Source organism: Dama dama, chromosome 28 (genome assembly GCF_033118175.1).
Source record: "Dama dama isolate Ldn47 chromosome 28, ASM3311817v1, whole genome shotgun sequence".
NCBI classification, from domain to species: Eukaryota; Metazoa; Chordata; class Mammalia; order Artiodactyla; family Cervidae; genus Dama; species Dama dama.
The window spans coordinates 22825165-22852587 of NC_083708.1; the positions used below are offsets into that span (position 1 = coordinate 22825165).

At 38.4% G+C, this 27423-nt stretch overlaps 1 protein-coding gene across 8 annotated transcripts in view; it reads left to right on the forward strand.

Annotated features, from left to right (window-relative positions):
• The window catches only part of DOP1A (DOP1 leucine zipper like protein A), a 131067-nt gene that overhangs the window by 98371 nt on the left and 5273 nt on the right, over positions 1-27423 (forward strand). For 4 of the 8 annotated variants that reach the window (XR_009690979.1, XM_061131916.1, XM_061131919.1 and 1 more), the window contains 15 exons: positions 9404-9538; positions 11184-11239; positions 12396-12500; positions 16068-16134; positions 16287-16431; positions 16814-16893; positions 18191-18300; positions 18548-18697; positions 18897-18958; positions 20420-20572; positions 21728-21864; positions 22725-22780; positions 23727-23891; positions 26477-26606; positions 27360-27419. Coding sequence is in view for 7 of the 8 variants with exons in the window: in XM_061131916.1 (XP_060987899.1) it covers positions 9404-9538; positions 11184-11239; positions 12396-12500; positions 16068-16134; positions 16287-16431; positions 16814-16893; positions 18191-18300; positions 18548-18697; positions 18897-18958; positions 20420-20572; positions 21728-21864; positions 22725-22780; positions 23727-23891; positions 26477-26606; positions 27360-27419 (1611 nt within the window). In the remaining variant the exon portion in view is untranslated. Of the gene's footprint in view, positions 1-9403; positions 9539-11183; positions 11240-12395; positions 12501-16067; positions 16135-16286; positions 16432-16813; positions 16894-18190; positions 18301-18547; positions 18698-18896; positions 18959-20419; positions 20573-21727; positions 21865-22724; positions 22781-23726; positions 23892-26476; positions 26607-27359; positions 27420-27423 lie in introns of those variants that run through there. The other 4 variants (XM_061131917.1, XM_061131920.1, XM_061131921.1 and 1 more) reach the window with 4 other exon arrangements.

The following is a 27423-nucleotide window of genomic DNA, read 5'->3' on the forward strand; positions in this document are numbered from 1 at the left end:
TGCTGACACTTTTCAAGTAATAAAAATAAACATTCTGTTTATATGACATTTTGCATGTAAGGATTCAGTAGTAGATATTACATTGGACAGAATTGAGATCTTGTTTTATTTAATATTAGTTAAGCACATGTGGTGTAACACTGTATATTAAACACATGCCTTTTTCTCTGCTCTCTTACCAAATATGAGAGTGAAAAAATTTTAAATGACAAGACCTACAATGACAAAAACTTGGGAGGGGTGACTACATAAGTGTGGTCATAAGTGTCATATGACCACAAGTGTCACAAAGTTCTGCAAGATGAAAAACACATGTCTGAGTTATAACTGACTTGGATATCAATATCAGTTTTCTCTGCTGTACTGATTTGCTGCAAGCAAAGGACCAATTACCGATATAAATCTATAGACAGTCTGGAAGTAGAAGTATCAGGTACTTCTGAAGGCAAAGAAATAGGATGGGGCTGAAATCTGGAGGGCTGATTGAAAGTTTATAGTTCCCTTTTTCCAACTCAAGCAGCCACCCACTTCTCTTACCCTACCCCATCAGGATACTGGAGTGAAGTTTACTTTGAGAAGAGTTTATGAAAAGAGACTCTTGATCCAAGGGCACAAGGTTCACAGCTCAGTTGAGTCACTTAGTCATTCTGACTCTTTGTGACCCCATGGACTGCAGCATGCCAGGCTCCCATCACCAACTTCTTGAGCTTACTCAAACTCATATCCATTGAGTCGGTGATGCCATCCAACCATCTCATCCTCTGTCATCCCCTTCTCCCGTCTTCACCCTTTCCCAGCATCAGGGTCTATTGTAGTGAGTCAGTTCTTCACATCAGGTGGCCAAAGTATTGGAGTTTCAGCTTCAACATCAGTCCTTCCAATGAACACCCAGGACTGATCTCCTTTAGGATGGACTGGCTGGATCTCCTTGCAGTCCAAGGAACTCTCAAGAGTCTTCCCCCAACACCACAGTTCAAAAGCATCAATTCTTTGGCACTCAGCTTTCTTTATAGTCCAACTCTCACATCTGTACATGACTACTGGAAAAACCATAGCTTTGACTAGACGGACCTTTGCTGACAAAGTAATCTCTCTGCTTTTTAATATGCTGTCTAGGTTGGTCATAGCTTTTCTTCCAAGGAGCAAGCATCTTTTAATTTCATGGCGGCAGTCACCTTTTGCAGTAATTTTGGAGCCCAAAAGAATAAAGTCTGTCACTGTTTCCATTGTTCCCGCATCTGTTTGCCATGAAGTGATGGGATGGGATGCCATGATCTTAGTTTTCTGAATGTTGAATTTTAAGTCAACTTTTTCACTTTCCTCTTTCACTTTCATCAAGAAGCTGTTTAGTTCTTTTTTGCTTTCTGCCATAAGGATGATGTCTTCTGCATATCTGAGATTATTGATATTTCACCTGGCAGTCATGATTCCAGCTTATGCTTCATCCAGCCCAGCATTTTGCATAATGTACTCTGCATATAAGTTCAATAAGCCAGGTGACAATATGCAGCCTTAACATACTCCTTTCCCAATTTGGAACCAGTCTGTTGTTCCATGCCCAGTTCTAACTGTTGCTTCTTGACCTGCATACAGATTTCTCAGGAAGCAGGTCGGGTGGTCTGGTATTCCCATCTCTTGAAGAATCTTCCACAGTTTGTTGTAATCCACATAGTCAAAGGCTTTGGCGTAGTCAATAAAGCAGAAGTAAATGTTTTTCCGGAACTCTCTTGCTTTTTTCATGATCCAACAAATGTTGGCAATTTGATCTTTGGTTCCTCTGCCTTTTCTAACTCCAGATTGAACATCGGGAAGTTTATGGTTCACGTACTGTTGAAGCCTGGCTTGGAGAATTTTGAGCATTACTTTGCTAGCGTGTGAGATGGGTGCAATTGAGTGGTAGTTTAAACATTTTTTTGGCTTTGCCTTTCTTTGGGATCGGAATGAAAACTGGCCTTTGCCAGTCCTGTGGCCACTGCTGAGTTTTCCAAATTTGCTGACATATTGAGTGCAGCACTTTCACAGCACCATCTTTTACGATTTGAAATAGCTCAACTGGAATTCCATCACCTCCACTAGCTTTGTTTGTAGTGATGTTTCCTAAGGACCACTTGACTTCACATTCCAGAATGTCTGGCTCTAGGTGAGTGATCACACCATCATGGTTATCTGGGTCGTGAAGATCTTTCTTGTATAGTTCTTCTGTATATTCTTGCCACCTCTTCTTAAATCTCTTCTGCTTCTGTTAGGTCCATACCATTTCTGTTCTTTATTGAGCCCATCTTTGCATGAAATGTTCCCTTGGTATCTCTAATTTTCTTGAAGAGATCTCTAGTCTTTCCTATTCCATTGTTTTCCTCTATTTCTTTGCATTGGTCACTGAGGAAGGCTTTCTTATCTCTCCTTGCTATTCTTTGAAACTGTGCATTCGTATGGGTATATCTTTCCTTTTCTCCTTTGCCTTTCACTTCTTTTCTCAGCTATTTGTGAGGCCTCCTCAGACAACCATTTTGCCTTTTTGCATTTCTTTTTCTTGGGGATGGTCTTGATCACTGCCTCCTGTACAATGTCCCGAACCTCCATCCATATTTCTTCAGGCACTCTGTCTATCAGATCTAATCCCTTGAATCTGTTTGTCACTTTTACTGTATAATCATAAGGGATTTGATTTAGGTCATACCTGAATGGTCTGGCGGTTTTCCTTACTTTCTTCAATTTAAGTTTGAATTTGGCAATAAGGACTTCATGATCTAAGCCACAGTCAGCTCCCAGTCTTCTTTTTGCTGACTGTATAGAGCTTCTCCATCTTTGGCTGCAAAGGATATAATCAATCTGATTTCGGTGTTGATCATCTGGTGATGTCCATGTGTAGTCTTCTCTTGTGTTGTTGGAAAAGGATGTTTGCTGTGACCAGTGCATTCTCTTGGCAAACCTCTGTTATTCTTTACCCTGCTTTGTTTTGTACTCCAAGGCCAAATTTGCCTGTTACTCCAGGTATTTCTTGACTTCCTACTTTTACATTCCAGTCCCCTATAATGAAAAGGACATCTTTTTTCGGTGTTAGTTCTAGAAGGTCTTGTAGATCTTCACGGAACCGTTCAACTTCAGCTTCTTCGGCATTACTGCTCGGGGCATAGACTTGGATTACTGTTATATTGAATGGTTTGCCTTGGAAACAAAAAGAGATCATTTTGTAATTTTTTAGATTGCATCCAAGTACAAGGTTCATACAGGTAGGAATTAGACATCATGCTGCAAACAGCAGTCAGGAAAAGTCTACGTTCTGAAAAATGGAATCAACATCACTCCAGCAAGATTACAGGAAGCCATTATGTTCCTTGGGTAGGAGTTTTTAGGATTCCTCTCTAGGGAAATGGCCTGACCAAGAAAAAAGACCTAAGCTACTTAAATTTTTGTGTCTCCTAACAACACCACCAACAACAAAAAAGGATCCCAAAACTAGCCTGCTGTCACTACATTGGAAGGGCCACCTAGCCAGTAGTCTTGCACCTAAATGCTTGGCTTCCCATCACTTTTTCATTTCTTTTTGATAGGCAGTAGTAACATAGTTGTTAAGACCTCATACTTTGAAACCAGGTCCCTGGGGTTCAAATATTGACTTCTCCACTCACTAGCTATATAACATCCTCAGGGTAGCATTACTGCTTTATGGGGTTGTAGGAATCAGAACAGGAGGGAGGGAGGGTGAATGGAAAGGAAGGAAGGGAGGAAGGGTATACATGTATATATGGCACTTATCAATACTTGGCACTTAATAAGGACTCTGTAAGTATATTTGTGTATAGTTATTATTACTGCTGTGCTGTGCTTGGTCGTGTCCGACTCTGGGACCCCATGGACTATATAGCTTGCCAGACTCCTGTGTCCATGGAATTCTCCAGGCAAGAATACTGGAGTGGGTAGCCTATCCCTTCTCCAGGATTCTTCCTGACCCAGGAATGAAACCAGGGTCTCCTGCATTGCAGGCGAATTCTTTACCAGCTGAGCTACCTGGGAAATAGAGAGCCAAGGAATACCAATCACATGAAGAAAGCCTCTGAAAACTAGACAAAGACCCAAACAATTAGATAGAGAAAGTCAAAAGTAATAGTGCAGATAACAGAAGAAAATGTAAATTTCAACAGGTGAAATTATATTGCATCCATGAAATAAGAGATTATAAGAAGGACTATTACAAAAATTTTAAATTGTCTTAAAGATCAATTTTTTTATAGCAGAAGTAAAACAAAATCAGTATAAGAGAAGTGAAAGTAGATAAATATCAGATATAGAATGTAAATTTAGAGTTATGGAAAATAGAGGAAAGGAGATTTTTTAATTGGGGAAATGATACTGGAGGAGCAGTATCTTTTTGAAGAAAGAAAGAATAGGAAAAATGAGGGGAGAAAAGTATCTAAGAAATAGTACAAGGAAATTCCCCAGAAGTAAAGGAAAATGAGTTTTTATAGGCACTGTGAAAAGAGATCTGTCTACATAAAGATCAGCAAGTAATTTCAGATCATCAGAGATGAAAAGGAGGTCTGATAACCTTCTAAACAGAAAATACTGGTCATATTCAATGGATGATTATATGACTTCTCATTAGCAACACTAGAAATTATGATTGGAAAGTTAGTTTCAATCTATAGTACTTTACTCAGCCAAAGTGTCACTCAGGTGAGTTTTGACTTTGAAGTGTCTCCAAAAAAATTGCAGTCGATTCACCCTTTCTCAAATACTGTAGGATGTATCTCCAGCAGAGGAGGAATAAAACAAGAAAGAAGGCAACATGGGATCCAAGAAATAAGAGTTCCAACACAGGAAAAAGGAAAGGCTGATGATCACAGGAGAAATATCAAGATGATACTATATAGCAAGCCTAGAGAGTACCAAATCAGGGTAGAACAGAAAGACGTCTATCAGAGATATCGCAAAAAAAAAGCAGGAAAAGGAAAAGCAGGTTAGTTATCTGATATGATGTTTTGGAGTGTGTAATTAGAGGAGATTTACAGTTGTTGGATTCTTTGGGGAAAAATTTATGATAGAGAGGGCCAAGCAAACAAAAACAGTGTAGACACACAAATGCACTTGTGTATATGCATTTCTACTAAACATGTTGTGACAATTAAGATTTTTTTTATAAAGATAGAAAAATCCAACTGAAGTCATACTGCATAAGAATAACTATGTTTTCTTGTATATAGTATCATATTTTTCCACACATTTACATATAAAACATTGTGAATAGGGCATTGTAATACTTTCCATTCGTATATATTCATTTATTTCATACATCTTCTGGTTAGTATGTAATTATTCATACATCTTTTATTTTTTTATCATGATTTTAGTGGAAATTGGGGAAACATAAATATGCATAAATAATTCTTCATATCATAAGCCACTGAAATGAATGAAAGTATGCATACATAGTTCATCATATCCAGTGTTTCTTTATGAAAATCCTTAAAAACTATTAAATTAAAATTAAAAACAATTATATTGGGACTTCCATGTGGTCCAGTGGCTAAGACTCTGTACTCTCAATGCAGGGGGCCTAGGTTTGATCCCTGGTTGGGAAGTTAGGTCCCACATACTGCACCTAAGAGTTTGCATGCCACCAACTCAAGTCCTGCATGCCGTAACTAAGACCTGGCATGGCCAAATAAATAAAAATAAATATCTTAACAAAACAATTATATTTCTTTGAAACAGATTATTTTATTAATGTAGACTTGTTAAGATTTTTCAGTTGAAATGAATAAATAAAGATTATTTTAAAAATTGCCAAAAAGAAAATACTGATAATATTACAACATAACTGTAAGTAATTGTGTGAATACTGGGTGTAGATTTAAATGAGATTTTGATGTAACTATGGTGGAAGAATGGTCTAGTGGTTTTCCCTACTTTCATCAGTTTAAGTCTGAATTTGGCAATAAGGAGTTCATGATCTGAGCCACAGTCAGCTCCCAGTCTTGTTTTTGCTGACTGTATAGCGCTTCTCCATCTTTGGCTGAAAAGAATATAATCAATCTGATTTCGGTGTTGATCATCTGGTGATATCCATGTGTAGAGTCTTCTCTTGTGTTGTTAGAAGAGGGTGTTTGCTATGACCAGTGCATTCTCTTGGCAAAATTCTATTAGCCTTTGCCCTGCTTCATTCTGTACTCCAAGGCCAAATTTGCCTGTTACTCCAGGTGTTTCTTGACTTCCTACTTTTGCATTCCAAACCCCTATAATGAAAAGGACATCTTTTTTGGGTGTTAGTTCTAAAAGGTCTTGTAGGTCTTCATAGAACCGTTCAACTTCAGCTTCTTCAGTATTACTGGTTGGGGCATAGGCTTGGATTACCATGATATTGAATGGTTTGCCTTGGAAACGAACAGAGATCATTCTGTCATTTTTGAGATTGTGTCCGAGTATTGCATTTTGGACTCTTTTGTTGACCATGATGGCTTCTCCATTTCTTCTAAGGGATTCCTGCCCATGGTAGTAGATATAATGGTCATCTGAGCTAAATTCACCCTTTCCAGTCCATTTTAGTTCACTGATTCCTAGAATGTCGACATTCACTCTTGCCATCTCCTGTTTGACCACTTCCAATTTGCCTTGATTCATGGACCTAACATTCCAGATTCCTATGCAATATTGCTCTTTACAGCATCAGACCTTGCTTCTATCACCAGTCACATCCACAACTGGGTATTGTTTTTGCTTTGGCTCCATCCCTTCATTCTTTCTGGAGTTAGTTCTCCACTGATCTCCAGTAGCATATTGGGCACCTACCAACCTGCGGAGCTTCTCTTTCAGTATCCTATAATTTTGCCTTCTCATACTGTTCATGGGGTTCTCAAGGCAAGAATAATGAAGTGGTTTGCCATTCCCTTCTCCAGTGAACCACGTTCTGTCAGACCTCTCCACCGTGACCCAACTGTCCCTTATGACTATACAGTGGAAGTGAGAAATAGATTTAAGAGACTAGATCTGATAGACAGAGAGCCTGATGAACTATGGACAGAGGTTCATGACATTGTACAGGAGACAGGGATCAGGACTATCCCCATGGAAAAGAAATGCAAAAAAGGCAAAATGGTTGTTTGAGGAGGCCTTACAGATAGCTGTGAAAAGAAGAGAAGCGAAAAGCAAAGGAAAAAAGGAAAGATATTCCCATTTGAATGCAGAGTTCCAAAGAATAGCCAGGAGAGATAAGAAAGCCTTCCTCAGCGATCAATGCAAAGAAACAGAGGAAAACAACAGAATGGGGAAGACTAGAGATCTCTTCAAGAAATTAGAGATACAAAGGGAACATTTCACGCAAAGATGGGTTCTATAAAGGACAGAAATGCTATGGACCTAACAGAAGCAGACGATACTAAGAAGAGGTGGCAAGAATACACAGAAGAACTGTACAAAAAAGATCTTCACGACCCAGATAATCACAATGGTGTGATCACTCACCTAGAGCCAGACATTCTGGAATGTGAAGTCAAGTGGTCCTTAGGAAACATCACTACAAGCAAAGCTAGTGGAGGTGATGGAATTCCAGTTGAGCTATTTCAAATCCTGAAAGATGATGCTGTGAAAGTACTGCACTCAATATGTCAGCAAATTTGGAAAACTCAGCAGTGGCCACAGGACTGGCAAAGGTCAGTTTTCATTCCAATCCCTAAGAAAGGCAATCCCAAAGAGTACTCAAACTACCACACAATTGCACTCATCTCACATGCTAGGAAAGTAATGCTCAAAATTCTCCAAGCCAGGCTTCAGCAATACATGAACTGTGAACTTCCAGATGTTCAAGCTGGTTTTAGAAAAGGCAGAGGAACCAGAGATCAAATTGCCAATATCCTCTGGATCATTGAAAAAGCAAGAGAGTTCCAGAAAAACATCTATTTCTGCTTTATTGACTATGCCAAAGCCTTCGACTGTGTGGATCACAATAAACTGTGGAAAATTCTGAAAGAGATGGGAATACCAGACCACCTGACCTGCCTCTTGAGAAACCTGTATGCAAGTCAGGAAGCAACAGTTAGAACTGGACATAGAACAACAGACTGGTTCCAAATAGGAAAAGGAGTACGTCAAGGCTGTCTGTTGTCACCCTGCTTATTTAACTTATATGCAGAGTACATCATGAGAAATGCTGGGCTGGAAGAAGCACAAGCTGGAATCAAGATTGCCGGGAGAAATATCAATAATCTCAGATATGCAGATGACACCACCCTTATGGCAGAAAGTGAAGAGGAACTAAAAAGCCTCTTGATGAAAGTGAAAGAGGAGAGTGAAAAAGTTGGCTTAAAGCATAACATTCAGAAAACTAAGATCATGGCATCTGGTCCCATCACCTCATGGGAAATAGATGGGGAGACAGTGGAAACAGTTTCAGACTTTATTTTTTGGGGGCTCCAAAATCACCGCAGATGGTGACTGCAGTCATGAAATTAAAAGACGCTTACTCCTTGGAAGGAAAGTTATAACCAACCTAGATAGCATATTAAAAAGCAGAGACATAGAGACATTACTTTGCCAACAAAGGTCCGTCTGGTCAAGGCTATGGTTTTTCCAGTGGTCATGTATGGATGTGAGAGTTGGACTGTGAAGAAAGTTGAGCGCCGAAAAATCGATGCTTTTGAACTGTGGTGTTGGAGAAGACTCTTTAGAGTCCCTTGAACTGCAAGGAGATCCAGCCAGTCCATCCTAAAGGAGATCAGTCCTGGGTGTTCCTTGGAAGGACTGATGCTGAAGCTGAAACTCCAGTACTTTGGCCACCTCATGTGAAGAGTTGACTCATTGGAAAAGACCGTGATTTGGGGAGGGATTGGGGACAGGAGGAGAAGGGGACGACAGACGATGAGATGGCTGGATGGCATCACCGACTCGATGGGCATGAGTTTGAGTAAACTCCGGGAGTTGGTGATGGACAGGGAGGCCTGGCGTGCTGTGATTCTTGGGGTCGCAAAGAGTCGGACACGACTGAGCAACTGAACTGAACTGATGGTGGAAGAATAGGGAGAAGAGTGTAGTAGAATGAGAACTTTGTCTTCTGAAGTAGGATGTCAGTAGATAATGAGTAAAATTGAAAAAAATATTCTGAAATAGGAAAAATAACAGCCATGAATATTACTCAGAAATGATCGAGAAGAGCCAGGAATTGAGCCTGATCATTTTGGGGCATAAGTGCAAGCACACTGCTATTTTTTCTTAAAAGATACCTTGTCCTATTTCTTTTTGAAACAATGTACATGTGTTGATAAAAAAATAAAATTTACCTAAAGTCATCAAGGGACATGAAAGGGCCTTTATATTAGAAGTAAGGCCATAAAATATTCTTTTAATTCTGTAATTTCTCTTTAACGAGTTATCTATACACGTACATAAGTGAATACAATGATGTGTTCTCCAGGTTATTCCTGCAGCCAGCGAAGAACAGCTCTTACTAGTAGAACTGGTTCGGTCTATCAGTGTCATGAGAGCAGAGACTGTTATACAGACTGTGAAAGATGTCTTAAAGCAGCCCCCAGCCATAGCCAAGGACAAGGTAAGAGGAGCTGTCCTTTGATTTGTTTACAGTTGTGTTTCAGAGATGACCCTGGGAGGGAAGATATTTTTTGTACAATGCATCCTTTTAAATAGATTGCAGAGATGAGTGCATGTGTTCTCACTCTGACCTAATAAAAACGCTTACCAGTATCTTCAGTGACCCCCTGGTATGATCCTCGCTGTGGCCAGTGAAGCGCAGTTCACTGCTCCTAGCGCTCCATGTGTGCGTCTAAGGCAGTGAGTAGTGCGGGGCCAGATTCTTAGGTGAGGTTTTTCTGGTCGTGTAGAGGAGAAGCACAGAAGCCAGAGCCCGCGGTCTGTTTACTTCAGTTGTTGCCTTTTTCACAGCTTCTTGCTGCTCTCTCTTTGGAATGAGGGTCTCATGTCTGTAAGCTCCTCACATTTTGCTGTAACTTTAGTTCCAGGCAGTGTTGTTTCTTGACCATGTACAACCTGTGCTACCAAGAAGTCAATGACAGAGTCTTTGCCCTCCGTTGTCTCTGGTTAGGCAGACCTAGAAGTCTAAGTTAGTAAAGTTATGAACTTGGCTACTTTTTCTGCACCTTATTTCAGCAAAACTAAGAGGTTCAATTTTCTTAAAAAATATTTACCAACTGCTAACATTAAACTTTAGGCCAAGCCAAAATAGGCCTGATTACTTCCTTAAAAGAATTATTGCATATATCTGAAAATATTGCATTATTTTTTTCTATTGCCTAAAGAGTGTACTATTTGTGTACAAAAATAGCCAGTATCCTTACTAACTTTTTAACAATTTCCTTACTGTTCTGTAATCACCACTGGGGCACTTGTGATAGGATTTTAAATTTGCTTGAAATTATTATTTTGAGCATCTACTTGTGCCAGAGACATTGGGCTAAGTGTGAAGGATATAAAATCAAGTAGAGCAAGTTCTGTACTCCTCAACTGCTGCCCACCCTGTTCTCAGTATACTAAGTTCTGAATTCATCAGATATTTGATTTTTCCTCGTGTGGTACAAGGGGAAATTTTCAAGGGAATAGTTGGTGTCAAAACATAACAAATCAAATTGGTAAGTGGACATCAGTGTTATTTTCTTGTCTACTACTGATTTTTAAGGGTGGGTGCCTTCTTTTTATTATATGTTACATTCAGCACTAACTTTAAAGAATAGATTTTAGGCTATTAGGAGTTAGTTAGTTCAAATTTGGAACCAACTATACCTACCTACCTACCTATACTAATTTAACAGAAACTTGTGGTGAAATAGATTTAAATTCCATTTTATTAAAAAAAAAAAAAAGAAAGTCAACCTAATTCTGGTAGCCCAGCCAAGCATAGGCTGATTAAAAATAGTGTTGATGCTTATAGAGTCAATGGATTATTTAAAAATAGTGATTGGGGTGTGCTTTGGATATGGGGGTGGGTTGGAATTGAGAATCTTTTGATTCTTTTCTATCCATTTTCAGCTTTTTAAATAGCTTTTGTGTTTTGCCTACTACATGAAAGAGAGCTGCATGATTTGGATGACAACCTAGTGTTCGATTTTGTTTGCTTTTAATTTTTTTTAATTTAAAACTGGTAAAATACAGAGTAGTTATAACTATGGAAAAGAAAAAGCAGCATTTTTCTTCACTATAAAATCGGTTTGTTTTGTTTATAGAAACATCTTTCTTTGGAAGTCTGCATGCTTCAGTTTTTCTATGCTTATATTCAAAGGTAAGATAACTGCTGTGGATCTCTCCTCACTTTATTTAGCAATGTATAAAAATTAGGAAACAAGGAAGAGAGCACCTGAATTCTTTCAAGAAGTTACTTATTTTTTTTTCTTTCTGAAACTAAAAGAACTAATACTGGAAACAGAAAAACATTGTTTGTGGATATATTAATAAAGGCAGTTAATGGCCTCTTAATGACCCAGTCATGTGGATCCTACAGATATAAAGACCTAAGTATGTTAAAGTACACTGGACATTAAAACACGGAATTGTAAGAAAATCATTTAAATATAAATAAACAAACTACATCCTGTTCTTGAAACTAGGCCTATTGCCACTGATTCATTATTTTGATATAGGTGAGAAAACAAGGTCGTCTAATCTGGTTTTTTTTTAATGGAATAATGATATGAAAATATCTTCTTGTTATGGCATTCCAGTTTTGCATTTAGCTGACATATGAACAGAATTTCGCTGATTTGAATTTTGATAAACTTCTTATTCAAGAACCTGAATTTTAATCCTCCTTATAAGGATGTTTTCCGTTTTAATCATCAAACTTGGCATCAGTTTGTGATTGATGACTAACATTTATAAGGTTAGGTTAAACTGGTTGTGATTTAGAATAGGGACTACCTAAAATCTAAATTTAGGTAGAAGAGTTAGAGTTAAGGTCAAGAAGAAACAAAGAGAATCTTAATTTCTCTAGAGGTGAGAGACTGATATTTAGGATAGATTGACAGCCCTCCCTTAGATGAGATAGAGACTCATAGGTGAAGGAGAAAGAGCTAATTTAACAGAGAAGTGGAGAGAATAGGGAAGGGAGTAGGTAACTATGATGTCAGTAATTAAATTTATTGAGCTATATTTTAATTTTGAGAGTCAGTGTGGTTAAGAACTAGTAGTTCTATGACAAAATTTCTACTGTAATAAATTACACTGGATATTTTAAGTATGTATGCTTGGTTTTCTTTTTACATATAATAAGAGTAGAAAATATAAAGCTTTCAGAAATGTTCTATCACAGTATCACAGTCTATCAAATTTAGGAAATTTTCATAGAAAGCAGGAAAATATGGTAAAGACTGGGGAAATATAGGGAAAATTAAAGTTGATATTGGCTTTCTCTGTGTATAGAAACTGTGTTCATTTTGCAGAATTCCAGTGCCCAATTTAGTGGATAGCTGGGCATCACTGTTGATACTTCTAAAAGATTCCATACAACTGAGCCTTCCAGCCCCAGGGCAGTTTCTTATACTTGGGTAAGCAATTTCACTTTAAAAATATGATTTCAAGTAAAAGAATAGTGTTCATTGTCTCTGATCTCTGAATAACAGGTTTTGGATGATGGTGTGATCTCTATCTTCTTGGGGGGAGTGGGATTATGGAGGCAACATTGTGTGTGTATACATATGCAAAATGTAAACATGCTAATATAAAACTCTTGCAGCAGTAAGTCACTTAGTGATGAGAAAGTGTGGGACTGAAAGGGGCAGAGGTGAGCAGGATGACTGAAGGGGAGTCATTTGAGTTCAGAACCGTGAACATAAAAAGTCATTCTCTGTCATGTTGTTTCCTGATATCTGTTACTAATTTGTGTGATTATTTGGTAAGTTCTAGTTACCCTTCACTGCAAGCACCATGATGTCTGGACAGTGTCTTTTACTGTCCCATATTCTTGGTTAATAATATGTCCCCAGGAAATACTTGCTCAGGGAGTGGAGATGGTAGGAGGGGAAAGCCTTTGTGGAACAGGGAGGGGATACTGGGCAAGGTGCCTTGTCTGCTTTGGCTCTAGTGTAGGCGTAGCAGTGGAACGGTGGGTGAATGCGAGGGAGATGGGAACTGGAATGGGAAAGGAATTTGCTTTTTTGTTAAGAAATTTAGTCTTAGGCAGGGAATGGAAGTGATAGCAGGTTTTGAGGAGGGATATGACCAGCAAGTTAGTAGTAGAATAGATCATAGGGGAAAGAAGATAGACTAAGAATCATTTCTAATGGGAGGTAGCAAGTTTGTGTGCTGTGGATTATGGGATTGAAATAACAGGACAAGAAAAGAAGGAAAGGGGGCCAGCAAAGGAGATGGAAAAGAAAAACATCAGCAAGGTAGAATAAAAACAGGTATTTTCAGTGTTCTAGAAGCAAAGAGAAGTTAAGAGGGCATGGCTAACCCTTTTAGAGAGATTAGGGAAGATGATGTATAAAAAGAGGGTGTATTTATTGATGATCCAAAGAGGATTGGGAATTAGGAGAAAAGAGTTGGATGAGATAGTAAGCACAGCTGTTAAGGGCAAGGGTTAGAGTAAAAAGTTAGTGTGAATTAGTCTTTGAGTTTGTTTGATCACGAAAAGAAAGAGAACTGACAAGGTAGCAGAAGGAAATGTGATTTGAAAGTCATCATTAATGGTAAGGAAACCTAAGGATGTTGAGTAGTGAACAGCAAAGACTCTGCCTGAATTCAAATCCCAATTCTGTTCCTTCTTTGCTAGAAGGCCCTACACAGGTTATATAACCTTTCCATCTGTAAAATGGAGATGATAATAGTGCCTACCTCATTTAGAGTTAGTGTTTGTTAAATTCCTAGAATAGTGCCTGGCTGATAATAACTATTATGTAAGGGGAGCGTGTTCCATAGGAGATTGTAGGGGGCGGGGGCCTCCTTGGCAGCACCAGATTCCAGGGACAGCTGGGAGGGCATGGAGACCAGGGAATGGCAGAGGTAAGAGTGAGAAAGAAGGCTACATTTCCTCTAAAACTTTGTGACTCAAAGGTTGGCCCTTCAACCAGCAGCAATAGAGTCACGTGGGAGCTTGTTAGAAATGTAGACTCTCAAGCTCCAACCCAGACCACCCGAATCAGAATCTGCAGTTTAACAAGGGTCTCAGGTGATTACATTACATCCTGAAATTTGAAAAGGACTGCTTAAGACAGAAGAGGGGAATTCGCGAAAGGGAATAACCTTGTCTCCAACCTGTTTGCATTACTTCAGACGTTCAACGTGTTATTACACCAAATGGGATGTAAACTCAACCACATACAAAGAACTTCAACCTTAGTCAACCTCTGTAGCTCTGATGGTGTTTTTCATAAGTGTAGTTGGGTGGTTCTATATACACAGACTTAGCTTCTCTGTTGTCCTGAAGGGAACCAGTGATTCTGCTTTGGCAACCAATGATCTAGAAAATTTTGAAGTTGAGGGAGGGAAAGTGAGGGTTCTTTGGTAAAATGGACTCGAGATTCTGGTAAATGTTGAATGTAGTCTTACACCAGGAAGCAGAGAGGAGGTGGAGGAACAAGGATGAGAGCTGGTCAGCCTGTTGAGCTGAGTAACACTGCGAACCCTAGCAATGATCCCTAGGTCCTCGTGCTGTTTTCTAAACCAGAAATCTGAGGGAGTCTATGACATTGAAGGTGTAGTGAAAAGAGCAGTGGACTCAGCGTCTGCAATTCCTGGACCAAAGATAAAGATGACTCGTGTGTATGATAATTTTTACTGATGAGAGATAACTGTAAACCCTGGAAATCAAAACAGTGTTCCCATAAAGATTTCTGATTCTTCTCTTCTGATATCTAGTTCTAACTCTCATCTCTGGGACCCAGGGTATGTCAATAAACTTTTCCAAGGCTATCTTCCCATCTGTCAAGAGTAATAGTACCTGCCTTACCTACCTCTAAATTGTTCTAAGGCTCAAAGAAGGAATATATGGACAGCTCTTTGAATCATCACCAGATATCCTGCTAATCTCGTTAAAAATTAAAGCCAACTATTAGACTTGTACCTTCTCCTCTGCAAGATTTTCTTGTTTCGTCACCTGTTTTTTCTTCCTTTCTCGTTTCTCAGATAATGAAATGTTCTACCTCCTTCTCAATGTGTGTATCTTCTGAGTATTTAAATTAAAAGTTGGACATTTTCACTTGTACTAGAAAACTAATTCCATTTTTAAATTGGGTGGATTATTTTTTCTCCCAACCATTCCACTGATCCTCTAAAAATTCCTAATTGTAAAATAGAAATTTATATGATTGTTCTTCAATATCACTTTACGTGTTAGTTTGGAAATAATTATGCATATAGTTAATCTTAATAATATTAAGTTAAATATTGAGTAGAATTTTAGCAAACAATGGATATGGATTTCTTCCATTCAAGAATCCTTTTTAATCTATCATACACACAAAGAAACCATTTTTATATTACAATTTAAGATTGGTGGGGTTTAGGTTTTTAAATTTTTTGTTAATATATATCACAGAAAACATACAAATTATAAGTTATTACAAAGTGAAGATGTCAACTGTACAATCACAGACCTAAATTAAGAAATGAGACACCATATGTCCCCTCAAGTTCCTTCCTAATTGCTGTCCTTTCCCTTCTCCCCAAGATAACCTCCATTCTGACATATACTGCCACAGATAAATGTTGTCTTGTTTTTGAACATCTCTGTTTTATGTCTACTTCTTTCATACAGCATGTGTTTATAAAAATTATCCATGTAATTTCATGTAGCTATAATTTATTCATTTTCATTGCCGTTTAGTATTTCATAGTATGAATACGCCACAGTCTATCTCTTCTATTGCTGGACATTCGGGTTCTTTCCCATTTGGATTTTATAAATAATGCTGTTATGAACATCCTTGTACAGGGCTCTACATGCATATGTTTATGCATTTCACCTGAGTCATGGAATGTCCACGTATACACATATTCGTTAAACATATAGAGTTAAAATTGAGACCATAACACCACTTGCTGTGAAAAATTATATTACATCATTTTCTTTACACTAATATTTCCTGTTTGTTTTTTTTCTTTGACCCTTTCAGGGTTCTGAATGAGTTTATCATGAAAAACCCTAGTTTGGAGAATAAAAAGGACCAAAGAGATCTCCAGGTAAGTCATTCTGAATTGAGAGTTGTTGCCAAAACTCTGTCTCTTAGTGCCCTCAAATCTAAAGTGGGAAGGTCAGAAGAGATCATCTGTGAAGTTTCGTGTGTGTGCCTGTGTACACACATAGATATAAGGGGTTTTCCTTGTTTCTTCAGGATGTGACTCATAAGATAGTGGATGCAATTGGTGCGATTGCTGGTTCTTCTTTGGAACAGACAACATGGCTGCGGCGCAATCTTGAAGTTAAGCCTTCTCCCAAAATAATGGTAGATGGAACGAATTTGGAATCCGATGTTGAAGGTATTGATCCCCCCTACACTTAAGTTTGTATTTGTAGGCATCTGTCCTTTGGTGGCTCAGCTGTAAAGAATCTGCCTGCAATGCAGGAGACACAGGTTCAATCCCTGGGTCAGGACAGTCCCCTGGAGGACGAAATGGCAACCTACTCCAGTATTCTTGCCTGGAGAATCCCACGGACAGAGAAGCCTGGCTGGCTGCAGTTCATGGGGTCACGAGAGACAGACAACTTAGCAACTGAACCACCGCCACCACTCATTAAGAAATTATTACAGTCAGCACTATAATTGCTGTAAAATCCTCCCTTTTCTCATGTTTAACATGTAGTTTTTTTCAGTGGGGAAAAAACCTAACTGTATCTTTACCTGTCTTTTTTCTTATTTAGATATGTTATCACCTGCAATGGAAACCTCAAACATAACTCCTTCTGTATATAGTGTCCATGCATTGACATTACTTTCTGAGGTAAATGTCAGATTTTTTCACATGAACTTTCAAGTAAACAGTTAGTAAGTAGTTCTTACAAGGAGATTTTAATTTGAAATACTATTTTGTAGTTCAAGAAATCAGTATAAAATAAAGTTTAGACTTTGTGTTCAGATTAGTAGTTTGTTAAATATTAATGACAGCAATTTAGACCTTGCTCTCCCCCATGCACTATGTTTTTTTTTACAAGTGTACTGTTTAAAAATGAACAGTGCTTTTTGTATCACAGTTTCATAGGGAAGGGTGGAAGTGGTATAACAATGCTGGTCACTACTAAGTATTTACAGTTTACCAAACATTTTTATGGGCTTCCCTGACAGCTCAGTTGGTAGAGAATCCACCTGCAGTGCAGGAGACCCTGGTTCGATTCCTGGGTCTGGAAGATTTACTGGAGAAGAGATACGCTACCCAATCCAGTATTCTTGGGCTTCCCTGTGGCTGAGCTCGTAAAGAATCTGTCTGCAATGTGGGAGACCTGGGTTCGATGCCTGGGTTGGGAAGATCCCTCGGAGAAGGGAAAGGCTACCTATTCCAGTATTCTGGCCTGGAGAATTCCATGGACTGTGTAGTCCACGGGGTCACAAAGAGTCAGACATGACTTTAGCAACTTTAGACATTGCCCCCCCCCCACCCCGCCCCATGCACTGTTTTTTACAAGTGTACTGTTTAAAATTGAACAGTGCTTTTGTATCACAGTTTGGTAGAGAAGGGTGGAAGTGATATAACGATGCTGGTCACTATTAAGTATTTACAGTTTACCAAACATTTTTATATACATGCTCTGACATGCTCTTTTTTTATACCCTATTATACAGACCTGCAGTTCCTCTTTCTGTCCTCCTTACAGATGTGGTTACTGAACCTTACAAAGATTAGAACAGTATGACTAAAGGCAAATAGCTAATTGACAGAGTTGCCTCCCAATTCATGAGGTTGGATTTTTCCTAAGCCCCCGGTAACCCACTCAGGGAGAGAGGTACTGAGTTTCTAGTCTTAAATTTGGTGTTTACTCCCTATCATATTGGAAGGTTCTTAACCTCTCTTTTTCTCTTCTTCCTAGTAATATTTGGCTGTATGTATATTCCTTAGTTACAGTGGGAAAAAAATGCAGATAGTGGCAGAAGCCATTCATGTAAAAATGGATTAAGGAGATTTGCTTTTAGATTTTTTTAATTTTAAGGTATTCTAGATTTTCTTACAGACTGAAAACCACCTCTAGATGCTGTCAGTTTCAGCTCTCAGATTATACATTCCATTTCATTTATGTTTTTTTTAGGTTTTGGCTCATCTTTTGGATATGGTTTTCTACAGTGATGAAAAAGAACGAGTCATACCTTTACTTGTAAATATCATGCATTATGTTGTGCCCTACCTCCGAAATCATAGGTACTACTATTATTGAACTAGATGTGTTAGTTAACTCGTATTCTGTTAAAAATAAGTTGTGTTCCTTTATTCCAAAAATGAAATTATCACAAAATGACTTTATTTTTACCTTAAATTATATGATAAAAAGTGTTTCTCTTACACAAGTGCTTTCTATTTCCCATCATTGCTTTAGATAAATGTGAACACTTATGAGTAACGAGTAAAGTTATAACGTAGAGGTTAATGTGGCTTTCCTTCCTCCCAGTGCACATAATGCCCCTAGCTATCGAGCCTGTGTCCAGCTGCTGAGCAGCCTCAGTGGGTATCAGTACACACGGAGAGCTTGGAAAAAAGAAGCCTTTGACCTCTTTATGGATCCCAGTTTCTTTCAGATGGATGCCTCTTGTGTTAGCCAGTAAGTCATCCTGCTTCTATTCAACATGATGATGCATCTCACAGAATCTGTTGAAATCAACTGCTATCTGGAAAGTAGAACGCTTTTTAAATACTAAAAAGTATTTAAAATACTTTAAATGTACTTCACATTAAAGTACTGAAATACTAAACATATTAACAAAATGTTAATTACATATTGTGATCCTGGTTTCTTTCAGTTGGAGAGCAATTATGGACAATCTGATGACACATGATAAGACAACGTTTAGAGATTTAATGAGTGAGTACTAAGGATGACGACCTAAGTGTCTTTCCTGTACATTCTTGCTTTGCTCTTGTCTAGAAACTACTGAATTAGCTCTTTGTCAGGTTATAGTGATACTTAGTACCCTACAGGGATATAATATTAAAACTTGAAGAAGACGGCATAGTAGATAAATAATCAGTAAACTATTTGGCCTTGTCACATTTGTCTCTAACTTGTTTCCCCAACACATAGCATAGAACCTGGCACTCAATAATCACTGAAGCAAAGACCGACAGGTAGGAAGGCGGAGAAAAGCAGGCAATAGGGACAAACCTATCAAACAAGTCACTCTAAATCCTAGGGCTCTGGGGGATTCCCTGGCCATCCATCCAGTGGGCAGGACTCCAGGCTTCCACTGCAGGGGGTTCAGATTCCATCCCTGGTGGGTAGTGAGACCCATGCTGTGAGCCAGGGCCAAAAAGAAAATACTGGGGCTGTGTTTATCTCCTTTGAATGAAGAAAGAGAGGGGCCAAGAAGTCAGAATCACTTTCCACCCCACTTCTTCTCTATTTTATTAGTTTATATATTGGGGTTCCTCATAGTATTTCATCTGGAAAAAAAAAGTTTTCTTGATTTTCTTAAAGTTTGAAAATTATCCAACTAATGATCTTAAATAGCAGCAAAGTTGGATGAATCCCTAGAATTTCATGTCCCTTCTTAACCAGGCTGCAGTTTCCCCTCTGGACAGTGTATTCTCTAATCTCCACAGGTTTGTTTTAAGGTTGAGATTGATCTTTTTAACAATTTATTTATTAAAAGACAAAAATGCACCAGGCATTATGCTCACCTTAATCCAATAAGTAAAATTATTTCAGGGAGCAAGTAAGAAATTGTGAAGGAAATAGGGCGCTACAATAGATTTTAAATAACAGCTCAAGAGCTCATACTTGAGGTGAAACTAAAAAAAAAAGACAGCCATGAGCATGCCTAGGGACAAAGTATTCTAGGAATAAAGGACAAAAATTATAAAGCCCCCAGAATAGGAACAAGCTTGCTGAGTTTACGAAAGAGCAAAGACGACAGTGGCTGCTAAGAGGGAATGGGGGAGAGTACAAGATGAGGGGAAGGAGAGCTCGGCAGGCTAGGCTGGGCCAGGCCAGAAGTTTTTAAAACAATGAGAAGGATTTAGGCAGATGCCATAAAATAATAAAGGGCTTTATAAAATGGCATTGTTAGTGATTTTACCTTCTGAAACCTACAGTTAGTCCTCAATTTTCTTCTCTTGCCACATTGCATTTCCTACTAATTGGTCTCTCACTTGTGTATGTTGAGTCTGTGTGCCAGCCCGTCTGCCTCGGAGAAGAGCCCCCCAGGCCTCTCTCTCGGATGTCATAGGGTTTCTAGACATTCTTAAAAATGAAAAGCACAAACATCTTTTTTCAGATCGCTAGATGACTAACAACCTCTCTTACTTGCTTTTTTGTCCCCCTCAGCTCGTGTAGCTGTGGCCCAAAGCAGTTCACTTAATCTCTTTGCAAACCGTGATGTGGAACTAGAGCAGAGAGCCATGCTTCTGAAAAGATTAGCATTTGCTATTTTTAGCAGTGAAATTGACCAGTATCAGAAATATCTTCCTGATATACAAGGTAAACAGTGGAAAACTATTTTCTCTATTTTCCCAACTGTTGAGTTTTTTACTGTTCCTTAGAATATACTTTCCCTAAGTTGTAAGTTGGGGTGAAATATTTACCAAATGTTGGTAGATAGAGGATGTTGTAGAATTAGAAATTTATTTCATTGAAACAACAAAAATTAGTTGATTATCACTTGTATGTAAAAGAAATCAAACACTGAGTTCATAGGACTTGCCTAAACATGGTCTCTATTTTATTATTCGGGTCAAATTTCCTGGGAAGTCATGTTTGAGAATGAGGTATAAGACTGTTTTGCTACAGCCAGGTATATTAGTGGGGGTTTTTTGTTTTTTGTTTTTTATTGTGAATGAGAGGTTATACATCTTTAAAGGAGGAGACTGAAATAGACGTGTAGCCAGGAAATTTTAGCTAGAAGTTAGAGTCTGGGGACAGAGCAGCGGGTTGTATAAGGTTTCTGATCACCTTCATCACGTAGGTTTGGTGGTCCCATGTCCTGGAGGTATCGGTGCGGTCATGACCCTGAGCCACCAGTGGCCCTGTAGTGGGAGTGAACTTGCCCGGGCAGAACTGTTTGCCAAACACAAGTCAGCGTGTGGGCAGCCACTAGCCTTGGCAGGCGGCACAGGGATTGAGTTGAGAATGACAGTTGTCATCTCTTTACTGAGATTGTTCCTCTCTTTCTGAAGATAAAGGACTCCTTTTCTGACTCTTTATACCTAATGTCCATTGGACAACATACACACCATTTGTCCTGTGATGTTTTTAACATTGACTAGCTCAGTGCTACTCAAAGTGTGGTCCATGGACCAGTATGAGTCTGTCAGTCCATCCATGATAAGTACAGAAATGTAGAGTAAGCATTTTAAGCCTTCACAGCAATTTGAGAGAATCTGTTGAATCTAGTAATAAAAGCATGACACTGTATTTTTTACCTTTCTTTAATTTGATTTTTCTAGTAATTCATTTTTATTTTATGAACGTAGCTGTACCAGGTTACAAATGTTTTACAAAGCTGACTCTTCATCATCGGTTCAGAAATTACTGAACTAGATTATATAGAAAAGTTTATATGGAATATAAATATAGAATCATGGAAATGATTCTAATATTTAGATATTGAAAATATACTGTTGTTTTTTTTCCCAGAGAGACTGGTTGAGAGTCTTCGTCTGCCCCAGGTGCCAACTCTTCACTCTCAAGTGTTCCTGTTTTTCAGAGTGTTACTTTTGAGAATGTCTCCCCAACATCTTACCTCGCTCTGGCCTACCATGATCACAGAACTTGTGAGTTAATTGTAATTCAGTTAGGTCGTAAATCTAAATTATAAAACAATGTGATACGTATCAGCATGCTTACTGGATAGAAACTAATCTTGGAAGATTGAACTCTAGTTAAGCCTGTTACTGAAAATTTTTACAGCTGAGAATAGTAAAACAAGTCAGATTATGTCTCCATACAGTTTAAACTTTGAAATATGCAATATTCAGGGTTATTAGCTTCTTGTGAATCATTATGTCATCAGGTCTGGTTTAGGTCACACCAAAGTTTTAGCTGTGTCATGGCTGCCAGGCCTGGCTCCTCCTATAGCTCCAGGGTGATCAGAGGTGGGTTAGCTGGATTTAGATGGCCTGAAGGCATGTATCACTGAAGTGCAGCACTTACCTAGGTAAGCTGCTTCAGAGACACTGATAAGATTTTGTAAAGTCCCAAACAATAAAACCTTCCTAAGTCCCAGGATACCAGCCCATTCTCCTCCCAGACCAAACCATCACCCTCATCTGAACGACCTGGGGAGCTGGGAGCAAAAAGAGATGAGTAAGTAAATAGAAAACAATCTCTTAACTCCAAAAACCCAGCCTTATACTTTCCTCACAAAGACATTCGCTGTAACATTTGTCTTTTTATAGTAACTGTGACTCTGTTCCATGATCGCCAAGTAAGAGCATGCTTTCATCCTGCCTCTGCCAAATGAGTTGGCACGGCTCTGTGCTAAACATCCAGTTTTATTTTTAGAAACTAAATATAATTTAATGATCCTAAAGTTGCATCCTAAAATTTGTGTTTGGATTGATGAAAATATAGCCTAAAGATAACTTGAAGGAAGGATTAGATAAACATTTGACACTTATTCCGTGGTCTTCAGGTACAGGTATTTTTACTGATGGAGCAGGAACTCACTGCTGATGAAGATATTTCACGGTAATATGTAATTCATTTTGGTATAGTCTTTCAGTGTTTAGGATCCTAAATCATCCAGAGTGTTACTTTATAACTAGGATGGAATAGACACTATTTCATCTGAATAGTTTATGTATTTAGTCTGTTGTTATCCAGTTTATCACTTGGGGCTATAGTACAGTTTCATGTATACCTTAGGTTTTTTAGACTGAATTAAGCTATCCAAATTTGCGGCCGTGGGCCTCTAGACATAAATACAGTTTCAGGCAATACTGTTTATACAATACTGTTTCTATAACACTGTCACTGCAGTAATGTAGCAACATTGCTATGTGAACAATGTTGGTTTTAGTAGGTCAGATCTTTTCCCTGAAACATGCGGCAAAACCTATTATGGCAGTTAACCTATAACTAAGGTATTCAAATGTCCATATCTTCCAGAAGGATCTCAGTTTAATGTACTAGAATTTTATTCTTTTTAGTGAAGCAGCTTACTAATATATGACTAAATATAATTTATTCTTATTTAGGAATTTTTGTACACATCAGTTTATAAATTGAGAAGTTCCTTTAACACTATGTGTCTTGACTATGTTTACTAGTCTCCAGTGCTAGGTTTCTAAGTGTCCCCTGTGCTCATAACTGTTGGTCATTAGAGGAATTTTCCCTCTCACTATCTTTACGGAAGGGCACTGAGTGGTAGGGAGGCCTCTTGGTTTTACAGCTTATATTTTTATCCTTCTTGAGTATAGTTATTCTCTGCTATTTTTATATTCCTAATATTTAAAAGAACAGAAATGAATTTTTGATTTGGGAACAGTATAACTTAGTCATGACCTTGCTTAGCAGTTACTGGCACATTTAGCAGACTGGTTATGAACAACATTAGCTGGCATTTTGAGATTTTCCAGGAATTCCTTGTCAGTAGGAGGGTTTAACTGCTGACAGCACTGTCCCCCGCCCACAGGACTTCAGGCCCCTCTGTGGCTGGTCTGGAGACAACCTACACAGGAGGCAATGGCTTTTCTACTTCATACAACAGCCAGCGGTGGTTAAACCTCTATCTCTCTGCTTGCAAATTTTTGGATTTGGCTCTGGCATTGCCCTCTGAAAATCTTCCTCAATTTCAGATGTAAGTAAAATAAGGATATTAAACAGATATTTGGGAAATGCATTTGCTTTGGTCAGTGACATCGAAGATAGAACTTTTTGTGTAAGCCAAAGTATTTATAATTTTTATTAGGATGTAATTCTTTTTGGCAGGAGGATGGTGGGGCCACACTGTTATTGGGAGGTATTGGAAATGGTTGTCATGGATCTATTAAGACTGAGAGACCATTCAGTCAACAGATTGAGTAGCCAGCAGATGTGAGGAGTGGGATACTGGACTCACCAGCTTCAGGTCCAGTGGAGGAGGAGGTGGTGGTAGTGTATTAGCTCAGTCGTGTCCAACTCTTGTGACCGCATGAACTGTAGCCCGCCAGGTTTCTCTGTCCATGGGATTTTCTAGACAAGGATACTGGAGTGGGTTGCCATTTCCTACTCCAGGGGATCTTCCCAACCCAGGGATTGAACCCGTGTTTCCTGCATTGGCAGGCAGCTTCTTTACCACCTTTTCTTTCAGATGATAGTGAACTGAACTAGAGATGGAAGAGGGGAAGAGGGAGAAATTAATATAACTAAATTCTCATGAGATGCCTTGTTCATAAGTGCTCAAAATATTTAATTATGGTTTTTCATATTTGAGCTCCCCTGGTGGCTCAGCCAGTAAAGAATCTGCCTGCAGTGCAGGAGATCCAGGTTCAATCCCTGGGTCCAGAAGATCCCCTGGAAAAGGGAATGGCAACCCATTCCAGTATCCTTGCCTGGAGAATTCATGGACAGAGGAGCCTGGGGGGCTACAGTCCATGGGGTTGCAAAGAGTCGGACACAACTGAGCAGTTATCACTCTCACTTTTTTTCATATTTAAGTTGTTCAAGTAATATGCAAGTGCTGTAAGATTGCTTCATTAATATGTGCTTAATTGGAGAATTTATCCACGTGATTAATTATACATTTATAAATTGTGCTGTATTATTCTATCCAATTTATTCAAGAATATTGGATATTAATAGGATCCAATGGAATATTAATAGGATAAAGAGTAAGATACCAGAACCTTTTTTCTCTAAAAATTGCTGTTGCACAAGCTTACTTTTCATTAAATGTAATGGTAAGAACTAGAAATTTTTTTTACATCAATTCCTGTTCCTTTTTCTTTTCCCAATTTGAAACCATATATATCCACTTCTCAGTGAATTTCAGTGGTTGGGTGTCTGTTAAAATGATGTTACTCCTGAAGAAATTTAGAAAAGGATACTAAGCAGAATTGTAGGAAACTGTCCAAAATTAACTAGGAAGCTTATGTTCACAGAGGTAATAAAACTGTAGTCTTCATGCACCTTTCCTTTTTAGCTTCCATGGTGAGAACCATAATGAGTTTACCCCTCTTGTCAAGATACAGAAAAGGAATAAAAAATGTAATATCAACTACAGTTGTTTTTTTAACTACTATGTCTTTCTTTTTTTTTAAAGAAAATCTATAAGGTGGCAAAAGATAACATGGAGAATTTAATAATTTTGAAAGTAATATCTAAGCATGATTTTTCCAAATGTTTAAAAAGATGCTCAGGCTTACTCATAAGAGAAATTCAAATTAAAGTTATTAGTAACTATCAGAATGGTAAAGATCTAAAAGTGTATTTCCTTTTGCCCTTAAGTAGAAACATTCTTACTAGTGTTGGAAGTATACATTGATATTGTCTAACTTTTCTCCAAAGAGGTTTATATTTATCAAAATTCAAAATACATATTTTCCTTAGGCCAATGATTCTGCTATATCCTATGATTTATCCAACCACTGTCCTCTCAGACGTGCACATAAATCAGCAGTTTATAAGGGGATCCATCATGGCAGTGTTTGTAATAGCAAAAAATTGGACAGTCTAGGAAACTGGTTAGTACCTCCCAACACTGGAGGACTTATGTAGCTTATAAAAAGGATGGCATTTTATATGATCTTTCTCCAAGATATGTAATTAAAATAAACAGCAATTATTTTTATGTATTGAAAGAGGTGGGGTTGCGTGTGTGAATACATGCTTTTTTATGCATAAACTCCGGATGGATATAAACCGGCAGTATTGATGGAACCTGTGGTGAGGGGAGACTACCTTTCTTTGGTACACCCTTTTGTACTGTTTGAATTTTTTTCATAGACACTAATTTTACTTATTAAAGATGAAATTTTAAACACAAAAATGCAATGGAAGTGTACTCAGAAGTCCTGCTTAGACCTTAAATCCTTTCAGTCCTTTGCCCACCTTACTATGTAGGTAGGAAACATCTGGCCAAGGATGTGTTAAGAGATTTTTACCTAGTAACGAAACATGTTACTTGGTTGTGCTCATGAAAAAAACGGTGTTGAGTACTTTCCAGTTTTCATATGTTCATTACAAATGTTCATTTACTCACGTCAACTCTGTGGGGTAGTTGACAGTGTCTTTACTTACTGAGGAAGGCTCAGGTTAAGAAACAAGCTCACAGGCCGCAGGCGGCACAGCTGGAACGTGAGTCCGTGTAGGTGGTGGAGTCGTGATGTGTCTACTGTATTTATTGGCCTTGCCTTAGAGGCACACTGTGCATCCTACTGACTGATACCATTCTTGTATACATAGGTACCGATGGGCCTTCATTCCAGAAGCCTCAGATGATTCTGGTTTGGAAGTCAGACGGCAGGGCATACATCAACGAGAATTTAAACCTTACGTGGTACGACTAGCAAAACTTCTTCGGAAAAGGGCAAAGGTATTGCATTCTTTTCGATTTATTTTTGTTAAGTATAAGCAGGTAACATTTGTAAGATACAGCATATCTTATGGACAGCTTCCACTATGCATCAGGCTAATAAATTACAGATCTTTACCCAAGAAATTAGTGAGTTTCTCACTCTCATCAGTAGGCCTTTGTTACAAATCTTTTGTCTTTTCTTTGCCTTCAGAAAATTTCAAAACTAAATTGTACAATTTGGGGACAATCTGGGTTTTTATCTTGAGTACTAGTTTGTAATACGTGCTTTGAGTGCTCAGAAATTTTCCAGTCTTCTGGGGTCCCCTATTCAGGCAGCAGCTCTTAAACTGCATTCCACAGACTACAGAGATGGAATGGGGGACAGTGATTTCAAAGGAGGTTATATTCGAAGGACATGCAGAACTTGATTTAAAATCAAGTTGTTTCTTTAGGGACTAATAAGTAACAGAACAGAGATGAAGGTGAAAGTTGAATCCAGAGTTTAGGAGCACACTTGGGTACCTTCATTTTGGTATTGCAGTGTCTGAAAAAATAATCATGACAATTCCAGAAGCTATGTGGTTATAGGTACATTGTCATCCCTGCATCTCATAATAATGAGTTTTTACAGAACTCCTCCCACAAAATTAAAAAAAAAAAGATCTATTGCAAAGTATTTTCTCATCCAAAACACCTTACAACAAGGTCTTCATGGCCAAGTCCACTTTTCACTGGAGCAAAGGCTATGAGTTCTAATCTTTCCTTCCACAGGACAAGGAGGAGGACTTTAAGACAGTGATTTTGGAGGGATTGGAGATGTCCAGTCATCAGGTGA